The following is a 13,796-nucleotide window of genomic DNA, read 5'->3' as shown; positions in this document are numbered from 1 at the left end:
AAAAAAGCAATAGTATGAGAGCAGACTGCCAATATAAGATGATCCCACTATGTGGAAGATGAAAGTTGCCAAGGTATGTTCAAATTAGTATTTAGTCTGCACTAAATAGATACCACACCCTATACCTTCAGTCAATAGTTTATTTCTTGGTGAACTAATTAACATTTTTTCCTTTTGTAGGTTTCTTTAGTTAGCCTGGTAGCCAATGCTCTTGGTTACTCAGAACTCGGTGCCATCAAATCATTACGGACATTAAGAGCTCTAAGACCTCTAAGAGCCTTATCCCGGTTTGAAGGCATGAGGGTAAGAAGAATAGACACTCTAATTATTCATGTCAAAATTACATGTAGGTAATGATTTGGATAGAGAAGGGTGCCATACTCTTCTGATATTTATTTCATAGAATTACAGAATTAGAGCAAAAATCTTAGCGATCACAAAGCCTAGCCTTCTGAAACTGGAGTTTATTTAAACAGGCTCTCAGAATTTTGGGGGGACAGAACTGAGACTAGCATCCAAGTCTTCTTGTCACAGTTCAAATATGTTTCTACAGCACCCAAAAGCCTTGGACTGCCAGTTATTTCTTTTCATTGCTTACACACCTTGAAATGACCACTGACTACAGACATTCATCCATGGTGGGGAGTTTCTTTCTCTCAATAGTTTGATTCCTTCAAAATTACTGGTAATGAATGAAAGGTAAAATGGGTTTTGTGTGCTTTGCTTCTTGAATTAATATCCGCATTAAAAAAGTATTGCATAAGGAAACAACATTAAATTTTAGCCTCTACAAATTGCTAAATAACATCCAAAGTGAAGGGTTAAGGTAGTTAACTAAGCATTTCAGGCTACCCCCCTGAATTTATTTTATAGATCTTTTTTTTTTTTTATTGAGACGGAGTCTCGCTCTGTGGCCCAGACTGGAGTGCAGTGGCCGGATCTCAGCTCACTGCAAGCTCCGCCTCCCGGGTTCACGCCATTCTCCTGCCTCAGCCTCCCGAGTAGCTGGGACTACAGGAGCCCGCCACCTCGCCCGGCTAGTTTTTTGTATTTTTTAGTAGAGACGGGGTTTCACCTTGTTAGCCAGGATGGTCTTGATCTTGTGACCTCGTGATCCGCCCGTCTCGGCCTCCCAAAGTGCTGGGATTACAGGCTTGAGCCACTACGCCCGGCTATAGATCTTTTTTCTAGTTGAGCATTCTGAATGAGGTTCACTTTTTCTATAGCAGTTGTATCTTCCTCCCCAGCTGTCTTCCTTAATGTGTATATTATGCATCTAAACATAAAATCACACTTATTACAGATACCACCCATTTGCCATGACCCTCAGTAGAATTTAGCACAAAGGCTAGTTTTGTTTCATCTGGCTTGTGAGTGCATGTGGATATTGAATTTCTTCTAGGTCTTAGGGCTTTTATGTTAGGAGATGGTTTGTTTGGGGCAATAAAAATATTTCAACCTGGACTTTAAAGTTCACTCATCAGGGAGAATTAAGCCACTCTCCAGAATCATTGTAATCAAAGAAATATTTGATTTTTACATCGTAATTTCATTTCCTTGCTAATGTTAAAGAAAGTTAGATAAGATAAAATTCACAAAGATTAGTATATAATGTCAAATTATTTTCAAACCATAAACTTTTACCATTACTCATATTACTTAAGCTCCCATTTGGTTCCATGGTTTCCTATTAACAGTTCATCTTTGAGGGGAGATAGCAATTGAGCAAAATTTAAAACTTATAAATTTAATCTGAAAAATATTCAAAGTTTAGAATTTTTAATTCAGTCATATAGCAGAATTAATATTCCAGATGCAAATTACGAGAATGTATTATGCATTTACTTGAAAACAGGAGAACCTGTGGTGGTATATCCAAGCTTGTCCAATCCGCCTTATTTTGTTATTTTGTTGTTCTGTATTGTTTTAGGCTATTAACAGCCTGAAGCCATGGTTTTTAGTTTCTATCTCTAGTGATAAGCAGAAAAGAGGGATGAGGAAGGGACTTTACTGGCCCAACCAGAAAAAGAAACTAAGAACCCAATGAATGTATCCTCTCCCTGGCAAGTAAAATGCATATGGCTTAACTTCCAAAAGAAACAAAATTCAAGTAGCATTGGAACTGTTTACAATTTGGGATTTCTGGTTTTGATGTCAATTTAAGATTCCTTGGTATTGATTTCTAAAATAATATTTGCAGTATTTTTAAAATAAAGCAACACTTTTTTTTAACATAAATGCTTAACAGAATAGTCCAACATGAACTAGATTAAATTAGATAAGAAAAATTACTGTCAACTTTCATAAAGATTTCAAAATACATCTTAATATCTTGTGAATGTAATGAGAAGTAAATGAATTTCCCTTTCATGAAATAGGTCATGAAATAGGGTTGATGAAGTAGCATGTGCTCCAAAGTGAACATTTAAGAGACTGTGAAATAATAATAATGGGAACATATCCAGTACTGTTACGTCCAGATACAAATTCCACCTTTTCCCCTAACAATATACCTTTTTATTGAGATTTACTAATGGGAAAAAAGGGACCCAATAAATTCCTAATCCTGTTCTTCATAGTCATAAAAAGTTAACTTGATCTGAGAATACAGATTTAAGGCATTTTTACTACTTTGTTTATTTGTAAAGGGTTTGTTGGTTTGCTTTTTCAAATTATTCATTCATTAACACTCTTGAAAATTAAAATGTATTGCTGAAAGATGATTATTTTTTCTGTTGGCATTTAATGCATCTTTCTATTCTTTTTTCCCCAGCATACAAACATTTTCTGACTCCATCTTACTATACCAGGTTTTTGATGATTTCTTTTCATATTGTAGCATATTTTGCTTTCCTTGAAACCTTAGATCTTTAGTTGTGTCATTGTTTTCCCTCAAATATGTGCTAGAAAATATTAGAAGAAATAACTTGTACACCTAGATTTTTATTTAACTCTTTTCAAGCACATGTTAGTACGAAACAAATACACTGAAGGAATGGTTTCCATTCTAAAGATTTGTAAGCTACGTTCCCCTCGTTTTCTCTTCTAGGTGGTTGTGAATGCTCTTGTTGGAGCAATTCCCTCTATCATGAACGTGCTGTTGGTCTGTCTCATCTTCTGGCTGATCTTTAGCATTATGGGTGTGAATTTGTTTGCTGGCAAGTTCTACCACTGTGTTAACATGACAACGGGTAACATGTTTGACGTTAGTGATGTCAACAATTTGAGTGACTGTCAGGCTCTTGGCAAGCAAGCTCGGTGGAAAAACGTGAAAGTAAACTTTGATAATGTTGGCGCTGGCTATCTCGCACTGCTTCAAGTGGTAAGTGGCTACTGTGTGAGTTTTGAAAAAATTTTCAAGATGTTTCAAGTAAGATTATTTCCCTGATGTTCTTCGTTTGAATGACTAACATTTGACAGTATGAAAAAAAGTTAATGATAACACCTATAATATCACCTTGATCATAAAAAAGATGTTATAGTTATTTTATAATACATTTTCCCCAGTGTTAAGCTTTTAGTATGTTTTAATGTGATTTTATATTTCTGCTTCCTTTTTATTATATTTTTGGGTACTAGTATCGTTTTTAGTTTTCTGTATCAATTATTGCCAAAGGAGCAACTTTAGGTACTAAAATAACAATATATATTTGTAGTGATGAATTAAATGTGTAAATTATTAACCAGATATGTTATTATACCAATGTCTAGGAAATGTGATTCTACTATGTGTGAAAATGCAAATCATAGAGCATATAAGGGAATTGGGACTGAGATGGCAGTTTCATGAATAAAGTCTTTCACTAAATTTTAGTGTACGAAGAAAACAGAATACTTTCAAGGAAAAAAAAGGAAACAAGTTCTAGGCTTTAAATACAAATGTTTTTCTATTTCGATTTTATTTCAGTATCTTCATATGAAATTTCACAATATTGTACAAAAAGTTATTTGTTATAATACTGTCAGATTTTCATCTGGTTAAATGTCATTGTTGGGTGAAATTTTTATGAACAATTCAAATATATGTTATTTACAGGCCACATTTAAAGGCTGGATGGATATTATGTATGCAGCTGTTGATTCACGAGATGTAAGTATCACTCAAATATTACTTATAGGTACTAGACTTCTCATGGCAAATACTGGTGGTAATTTAAACACTGAAACATCCAAAATTTTATATTAGAACATTTAATATAGCATATAAAAAATGAACACTCTGCTTCAATATACATGATGCTTGATTAATGTGTACCTAATACATAATATGTAGCTAATATGAAAGGATATCTAGCTGCACGGATCCTAAGACATTAGATTGGTCCAGTAAATGAGACTATTCTGAGTGGGAAAGTTGTTCAGTGGGGAAGTAACTTGTCTCTCCCCATCCCTGGAGAGTATGATAAACCAGACTCTGTGAAGCAGCTTCCAAGAATATCATGATACAGAAAAGCAGGCAAGTTTCAGGGACACTCAATTTAGAAAATAAAAATAAAAATAACTCCACAGAACCTATCTGTGCTGAATTTTCCTCTTAGAAGTTGATGTTCTGCTCTTAAAGCCATATTTCCAAAATTCAGCATTTCCAAAACCAAACTGAAAATATTGCAAAAAATTATGACTAATAATAGGCTCAAAATGTTTCCCTGCTTATATCACCATTATTTATGTTAAAGAATATGTTAGAGGTAATGCACAACGGGAAAACAGAATCAAGAACAATCATAAAACTTGTAAACTTTCATTTTACTAGATCATGCTAGTTTTAAACCATTACTTTTGCAGAACAATATCTCAGGGTAAGGCAAAAGTAGCATTGTATTAAATAACAGCACTCAATAAATTCCTGATTTAGTGTAAGTATTTATAGTATTTGTAATATTATTTAATATTTTCAATGTCATTTAGGTTACGCTTCAGCCTATGTATGAGGAAAATCTGTACATGTATTTATACTTTGTCATCTTTATCATCTTCGGGTCATTCTTCACTCTGAATCTATTCATTGGTGTCATCATAGATAACTTCAACCAGCAGAAAAAGAAGATAAGTATTCTTCACCTTTTATCTTTCTTCATTCTGAGGTTCTGTCTGTTAATACAACTAAATAACCAGTATACTTGTAGTCATGACAGACTTAAATCATGTTTGTATTATTTTCAGTTTCCCATGTGCTTATTTAAGCTGCAGGGCTTAATTCCAGCCTCTAGTCAGTGGCTCTTCTCAAAGTTTATCTATTGGATAGCTTTCCAACCCAAAAATGTGTCCAGGCCTTCAGACCCATCCAATGGGTCTCCAGTGCTTTAGCCTGGCTTACAGAGCCTTTCGGGAATTACCTCCACCCAGTTGTCCATCTTCATCTTTTCCTACACTTCATTCTATACATGTGTATCTCTCTACTACATAGTCACCACCCATACATCTGTATGAGTTTTCTGTCCTTTTCTGAACAAGCATTCCCTTGTACCTCCATGGCTTTTTGTGATTTTTTTTTATCCTGGAATGTTCCTAGAAAACCCGTAATCATCTTTTAAGGCCTAGCTTAAGGGTAAGCTATGTAACAGCTTGTCTCTGAGGCTCTGAACTCATTGTTGCCTCTGCAGTACATTTAATTTTTTTTTGTCATATCAACATACACTGTCCACCTATGTTTTCAGTTTCCTGCTCCACTTAGAAGCAGAATACTGTATCTTATATATTTATGTAATTCTGATACGAGCACATTGTCTAGCACACAGAAAGTGTTCAAAAACTGTTAAATGAAGAAGTAAAATTATCGACAGTGAAATAGACTAAGAAAATGTTTTCTGTTTTACAAAAATATATTTGAGACCCTCGTGCCTACTTTTAAATCAAATTAGTATCCTGTAGTGATCAAAGTTTTATGTCCGTAAGGATTTTCCATAATATTAAGACAGTCAGAATTTCACATAAATGGGAAAAGCAGGATAAATGTACATGTAGCAGGATAATATCCACTTAAAACTTAGAAAAGATTAAAGGAAAGACAAATATTTTTTGTAAAAGTACTATTGGAACACATACTAGAATTGTAACCAGTTTTATACTATGTCTTTACTTTGGAGGTCAAGACATCTTTATGACAGAGGAACAGAAAAAATATTACAATGCAATGAAGAAACTTGGATCCAAGAAACCTCAGAAACCCATACCTCGCCCAGCAGTAAGAATTACTTGTCTCCTTTAACGTTCCAAAGCCATGTGTCCATATGGTCAAATTGAGCAATGCTCTGGAGCAGAACATATTAGGTGATATCACCAATATTGAGCCCTAATTATAAAGTTCATATTTTGTATCATAATTCACAACTTCTGCACTCATTAGAAGTTACTGTATTCCAAAAAAGGAGGTAATGTTCTTTATAATTTGTGAACTGAAAACTTCTAGCTCAGGGTTCCCAGTAAATGCTTCCAAAGCAAGATTCACTTTCCTGCTACCAACAGCACACCTGGTTCCTCCTCCTCTAGCCTTCCCATCCCACTCTCCATGGCTTCCCTCTATATTCTCTGTTCCCTCCATTCTTAAGACTAGAAAACATTCCAAACCTGTTTAGAAAGGGAAAATATGTCATAAAAATGGTTTGTTTCACCAAATACACCAAAACAGAATAAGGCATATTCAGAATGCATACTCTGTAGGGCCTCATGATAATGGAATGATGTAATAATGATAGATTATGTTCACAGAGCAGAACTCTAACTCAACTATTTTCTGAGATAGGTAAGGAATAAGGAAACTGAGGCCCAAAGAACATATGAATCATGCCCCAAGTCACAAATCTTGTAATTGCCAGAATTGGGACTTGACAAGGCCTCATAAATTCTCTAAGTGACTTGACTTTACCATATTTATAAGAGTAGTTGGAATGTGAGGGAGCAGGGTAAGAGGGGAAAGTATTGAACCAACTTTACTAGAGTTCTTTGGCTGGGCACTGTGGCTTACGTCTGTAATCTTAGTACTTTGGGAGGCTAAGGTGGGCAGATCACAAGGTCAGGAGATCAAGACCATCCTGGCTGACACGGTGAAACTCCGTCTCTACTAAAAAAAAAAAAGAAAAAAAATTAGCCGGGCATGGTGGCAGGCACCTGTAGTCCCAGCTACTCAAGAGGCTGAGGCAGGAGAATGGCATGAACCCAGGAGGCGGAGCTTGCAGCAAGCAGAGATCGCACCACTGCACTCCAGCCTGGGTGACAGAGCAAGACTCAGTCTCAAAATAAATAAATAAATAAATAAAACATGGTCAGTTCATGACCTTTGATTTTTGGTAAGCCATGAAGTTTTATTTTAAGTTTTTACTCTAAATGATTAATAATATATTTCTTTAATAAAACTATATTTAATAGCCATATTAATATAAGAATCTTTGAAAGCATGTTGTTCCTGAGATGATTGTTAGTAAGACAAAGAAAAAAATGTTTAAAGTCATGCATTTTTGTTAAAGCATAGGGCATAGGTAAAGAAGGACAGATGGAAAGAAATACAGATAAATTAACAAACCCATACAGAGATTCACAGAGCTAGAGAAGTAGAATTCAATAGAAATGTGACTGATGTATTTTGGGGGAGGGAAATAAGGTATAAACCAAAATTTCTAAAATATTGATAAATGAATTGGTGTATTCATCTATCTAAATGTCTGTCAATATTAACCTACTTTGTAAATCTTTGTTATTAGTTGTCACTATTTTTTTATAAAAATTTTCACATTTATTCAAATCAAGCAAAGACTGTACATATTATCAGCCAATTGCCACGAATTTATGTTTGTTTTGGTTTTGGTTTTTAAGAGACAGCGTCTCACTCTGTCACCCAGACTGGAGTGCAGTGGCAAGACCATAGTTGCAGGCGCAAACACCTGGGGTCAAGTGATCCACCTCAGCCTCCCTCGTAGCTGGGACTGCAAGCCTGTGCCACCATGCCTGGCTAATTTTTTTTTTTTTTTAAATAGAAAGGAGGTCTCGCTATGTTGCCCAGACTGGTCTGGAACTCTTGGCTTCAAGAAAGCCTTCAATCTCAGCCTTCCAAAGTGCTGGAATTACAGGCATGAGGCGCCACACCCAGCTCTAATTTATGTCTCATCCAACTTTGTCTTTCCATTGGACCTAAATAAAACAAATATGCTTTGTTTAGCTATATAAATTTTTTTTTCATTTTTTTAACATGAAGAGAAAAAAAGCACACAAAATTGTTTGGGGTAATATGAGGAGGGTGCACATTCATCACCATATGTAGAAGGGCTTTATCTACAATTTTACTGGATTATTCTTTATGAAATATATATAGTAACCTTATCTCTCTTCTCTCACTTTCTAGAACAAATTCCAAGGAATGGTCTTTGATTTTGTAACCAGGCAAGTCTTTGATATCAGCATCATGATCCTCATCTGCCTCAATATGGTCACCATGATGGTGGAAACCGATGACCAGGGCAAATATATGACTCTAGTTTTGTCCCGGATCAACCTAGTGTTCATTGTTCTGTTCACTGGAGAATTTGTGCTCAAGCTCGTCTCCCTCAGACACTACTACTTCACTATAGGCTGGAACATCTTTGATTTTGTGGTGGTGATTCTCTCCATTGTAGGTAAGAACAGCTTAATTACCAAGAGGTACAGTTACAGAGAAACGGTTGCCCCAGGACCTTCCAGCTGATTAACATGGAAATTAGGTCTGAGAATAATAATGCATATAGATCTAAAGTTCAACACTAACATATATGAATAAAAACTCTGAAACCTGGGTTTATTCACAAAGCTAGCTGGTTAGAAACCATGTTAGGAATACCAGGTTTGGGAAAGAGGTGAAGAAGATAGGAAATAAACATTATCAGGCACTCTCCTAATCTTAAACAAAGGTCACAGGCTAAAAGAGGCAGATGGCTTAAAAAACAAATCATTATAATGCAATAAAGTTGGTACTCTAAGAAGCACTGAAAAGGAAGTAGCCGTCTCTGCTGGAATGAGTTAACATAGGCTTCCAGAGATAAAGGTGATGCATCCTAGGTAGGTTTTCAAAGAAGAGTTGAGATTAAATAGGAGAAAAAGAGAGATGGGGAATTATAGAACCCCAAATTTATAAACTTCAACTTTAACCTCATGTCAAATATGGCCCATTTTTCTCTAACTGAAGAATATCATTAAAAAATAGAAAACAATACATTCAGAGATTTCAGAAATAATTTTTGTTTGTAATTGCCACAATTCATGTGTAGGGATACCTATTCATAGAAACTGGGTGTATATAATCTTAAATTGCCATGCTACCATTGGAGATTATTTGGATTTTGCAAAAATTCATATTGGTTTATGGCATTACAGAATCATTCAATAAAACTCTGTAATCAATAATTGCTAATATCAGGGAGTAGATCCAAATATTTAGTAAAGACTCATAACAAGTTTGTTGCTCTCATAGACCTTAAAAAAGATAAAACCATCCTGTAAGTGAAAGATATTCTCTGTTTAGCTGTGTTCTATGTTTCCCATAGGTATGTTTCTGGCCGAGATGATAGAAAAGTATTTTGTGTCCCCTACCCTGTTCCGAGTGATCCGTCTTGCCAGAATTGGCCGAATCCTACGTCTGATCAAAGGAGCAAAGGGGATCCGCACGCTGCTCTTTGCTTTAATGATGTCCCTTCCTGCGTTGTTTAATATCGGCCTCCTGCTCTTCCTGGTCATGTTCATCTACGCCATCTTTGGGATGTCCAACTTTGCCTATGTTAAAAAGGAAGCTGGAATTGATGACATGTTCAACTTTGAGACCTTTGGCAACAGCATGATCTGCTTGTTCCAAATTACAACCTCTGCTGGCTGGGATGGATTGCTAGCACCTATTCTTAATAGTGCACCACCCGACTGTGACCCTGACACAATTCATCCTGGCAGCTCAGTTAAGGGAGACTGTGGGAACCCATCTGTTGGGATTTTCTTTTTTGTCAGTTACATCATCATATCCTTCCTGGTTGTGGTGAACATGTACATCGCGGTCATCCTGGAGAACTTCAGTGTTGCTACTGAAGAAAGTGCAGAGCCCCTGAGTGAGGATGACTTCGAGATGTTCTATGAGGTTTGGGAAAAGTTTGATCCCGATGCGACCCAGTTTATAGAGTTCTCTAAGCTCTCTGATTTTGCAGCTGCCCTGGATCCTCCTCTTCTCATAGCAAAACCCAACAAAGTCCAGCTTATTGCCATGGATCTGCCCATGGTCAGTGGTGACCGGATCCACTGCCTTGATATTTTATTTGCCTTTACAAAACGTGTTTTGGGTGAGAGTGGAGAGATGGATGCCCTTCGAATACAGATGGAAGACCGGTTTATGTCATCAAACCCCTCCAAAGTCTCTTATGAGCCTATTACAACCACTTTGAAACGTAAACAAGAGGAGGTGTCTGCCGCTATCATTCAGCGTAATTTCAGATGTTATCTTTTAAAGCAAAGGTTAAAAAATATATCAAGTAACTATAACAAAGAGGCAATTAAAGGGAGGATTGACTTACCTATAAAACAAGACATGATTACTGACAAATTAAATGGGAACTCCACTCCAGAAAAATCAGATGGGAGTTCCTCTACCACCTCTCCTCCTTCCTATGATAGTGTAACAAAACCAGACAAAGAAAAGTTTGAGAAAGACAAACCAGAAAAAGAAAGCAAAGTAAAAGAGGTCAGAGAAAATCAAAAGTAAAAGAAACAAAGAATTATCTTTGTGATCAATTGTTTACAGCCTATGAAGGTAAAGTATATGTGTCAACTGGACTTCAAGAGGAGGTCCATGCCAAACTGACTGTTTTAACAAATACTCATAGTCAGTGCCTATACAAGACAGTGACCTCTTTGTCACTGCAACTCTGTGAGACAGGGTATCAACATTGACAAGAGGTTGCTGTTTTTATTACCAGCTGACACTGCTGAGGAGAAACCCAATGGCTACCTAGACTATAGGGATAGTTGTGCAAAGTGATCATTGTAACTACACCAAACACCTTTAGTACAGTCCTTGCATCCATTCTATTTTTAACTTCCATGTCTGCCATATTTTTACAAAATTTGTTCTAGTGCATTTCCATGGTCCCCAATTCATAGTTTATTCATAATACTATGTCACTATTTTTGTAAATGAGGTTTACGTTGAAGAAACAGTATACAGGAACCCTGTGGTCCTATTCTACAAGTCTCTCAAATGATCAGACAAAAGTGTTTTACCGGAGAGATAAAATTTTTGCTCAAAACCAGAAAAAGAATTGTAATGGCTACAGTTTCAGTTACTTCCATTTTCTAGATGGCTTTAATTTTGAAAGTATTTTAATCTGTTATGTTTGTTTCTATCTGAACAGTTATGTGCCTGTAAAGTTTCCTCTAATATTTAAAGGATTATTTTTATGCAAAGTGTTCTGTTTCAGCAAGTGTAAATTTTATTCTAAGTTTCAGAGCTCTATATTTAATTTTGGTCAAATGCTTTCCAAAAAGGTAATCTAATAAATCCATTCTAGAAAAATATATCTAAAGTATTGCTTTAGAATAGTTGTTCCACTTTCTGCTGCAGTATTGCTTTGCCATCTTCTGCTCTCAGCAAAGCTGATAGTCTATGTCAATTAAATACCCTATGTTATGTAAATAGTTATTTTATCCTGTGGTGCATGTTTGGGCAAATATATATATAGCCTGATAAACAACTTCTATTAAATCAAATATGTACCACAGTGTATGTGTCTTTTGCGAGCTTCCAACAGGGATGTATCCTGTACCATTCATTAAACATAGTTTAAAGGCTATCACTAGTGCATGTTAATATTGCCTATGCTGCTCTATTTTACTCAATCCATTCTTCACAAGTCTTGGTTAAAGATTGTCACATATTGGTGAAAGAATGAATTCAACCTGCTATCTGTCCACTATGCCAAGCAGAATAATTTGAAGCTATTTACAAACACCTTTACTTTTGCACTTTTAATTCAACATGAGTATCATATGGTATCTCTCTAGATTTCAAGGAAACACACTGGATACTGCCTACTGACAAAACCTATTCTTCATATTTTGCTAAAAATATGTCTAAAACTTGTTTAAATATAAATAATGTAAAAATATAATCAATTTTATTTGTCGGCATTTTGTACATAAGAAAATTATTTTCAGGTTGATGACATCACAATTTATTTTACTTTATGCTTTTGCTTTTTATTTTTAATCACAATTCCAAACTTTTGAATCCATAAGATTTTTCAATGGATAATTTCCTAAAATAAAAGTTAGATAATGGGTTTTATGGATTTCTTTGTTACAATATATTTTCTACCATTCTAATAGGAGATACATTGGTCAAAAACTCAAACTTAGATCATTTTCTACCAACTGTGGTTGCCTCAATATAACCTTTTATTCATGGAAGTTTTTTTTTATTAAACTTTTGTAGTATTTATGTATGCAGACTAGTCTTATTTTTTTAATTCCTGCTGCACTAAAGCTATTACAGATATAACATGGACTTTGTTCTTTTTAGCCATGAACAAAGTGGCAAAGTTGTGCAATTACCTAACATGATATCAATTTTTGTTTTTTGCACAAACCAAAAGTTTAATGTTAATTCCTTTTACAAAACTATTTACTGTAGTGTATTGATGAACTGCATGCAGGGAATTGCTATTACTAAAAAGAATGGTGAGCTACATCATTATTGAGCCAAAAGAATAAATTTCATTTTTTATTTCATTTCACTTATTGGCCTCTGGGGTTTTTTGTTTTTGTTTCTTGCTGTTGGCAGTTTAATATATATATAATTAATAAAACCTCTGCTTGATCTGACATTTGTATACATAAAAGTTTACATGAATTTTACAACAAACTAGTGCATGATTCACCAAGCAGTACTACAGAAAAAAGGCAAATTAAAAGCAGCTTTGTGAACTTTTATGTGTGCAAAGGATCAAGTTCACATGTTCCAACTTTCAGGTTTGATAATAATAGTAACCACCTACAATAGCTTTCAATTTCAAATAATTCCCTTGGCTATAAGCATCTAAACTCATCTTCTCTCAATATAATTGATACTATCTCCTAATTACTTGGTGGCTAATAAATGTTACATTCTTTGTTACTTAAATGCATTATATAAACTCCTATGTATACATAAGGTATTAATGATATAGTTATTGAGAATTTATATTAACTTTTTTTCAAGAACCCTTGGATTTATGTGAGGTCAAAACCAAACTTTTATTCTCAGTGGAAAACTCCAGTTGTAATGCATATTTTTAAAGACAATTTGGATCTAAATATGTATTTCATAATTCTCCCATAATAAATTATATAAGGTGGCTAATTGGAATTCATTGGCTTCTTTCTGCTCAAGTCAATTTACACATCTCACTGACACCACAGAGATGCCAAATATTGCTTTGCAAAACCTTTATAATCATTACCGAAGTGATCTATAAGCAATATATTAATTGGTATGCATTTTACCTAAATGACCATCTTCCAGAATCATCAGAAGAGGCTTCAGTTGAAAGGGAGAATACTTTAAAAAATATACCTACCTAGCTAAAGGATATTCTGAAAATACTGTCCAGAATAGAAAGTTGCTAACATAATTGGACATATTTTTGAAATAACTACTTCCATAATGAGACTTCATTATAAGATTCTATTTTTAGGCCGGGCACGGTGGCTCAAGCCTGTAATCCCAGCTCTTTGGGAGGCCGAGACGGGCAGATCACGAGGTCAGGAGATCAAGACCATTCTGGCGAACATGGTGAAACCCCGTCTCTACTAAAAAA

The 13,796-nt window shown here is 35.2% G+C and overlaps 1 protein-coding gene across 1 annotated transcript in view; it reads left to right on the top strand.

Moving 5' to 3' along the window:
- Positions 1-13,345, top strand: part of SCN3A (sodium channel, voltage gated, type III alpha subunit) — a 96,327-nt gene extending 82,982 nt beyond the window's left edge. The window contains exons 22-28 of the mRNA XM_011958020.1: positions 181-303; positions 3,050-3,322; positions 4,037-4,090; positions 4,909-5,046; positions 6,080-6,184; positions 8,336-8,606; positions 9,510-13,345. Coding sequence (XP_011813410.1) covers positions 181-303; positions 3,050-3,322; positions 4,037-4,090; positions 4,909-5,046; positions 6,080-6,184; positions 8,336-8,606; positions 9,510-10,705 — 2,160 coding nt within the window. The 3' untranslated portion in view covers positions 10,706-13,345. The remainder of the gene's footprint in view (positions 1-180; positions 304-3,049; positions 3,323-4,036; positions 4,091-4,908; positions 5,047-6,079; positions 6,185-8,335; positions 8,607-9,509) is intronic.
- The last annotated feature ends 451 nt before the right edge of the window (positions 13,346-13,796 follow it).

The sequence above is a fragment of the Colobus angolensis genome, unplaced genomic scaffold, assembly GCF_000951035.1.
Source record: "Colobus angolensis palliatus isolate OR3802 unplaced genomic scaffold, Cang.pa_1.0 Scaffold456, whole genome shotgun sequence".
Classification (NCBI taxonomy): domain Eukaryota; kingdom Metazoa; phylum Chordata; class Mammalia; order Primates; family Cercopithecidae; genus Colobus; species Colobus angolensis.
The sequence above is the reverse complement of the archived record's forward strand: the minus strand, read 5'-3'. Positions and strand labels throughout refer to the sequence as shown.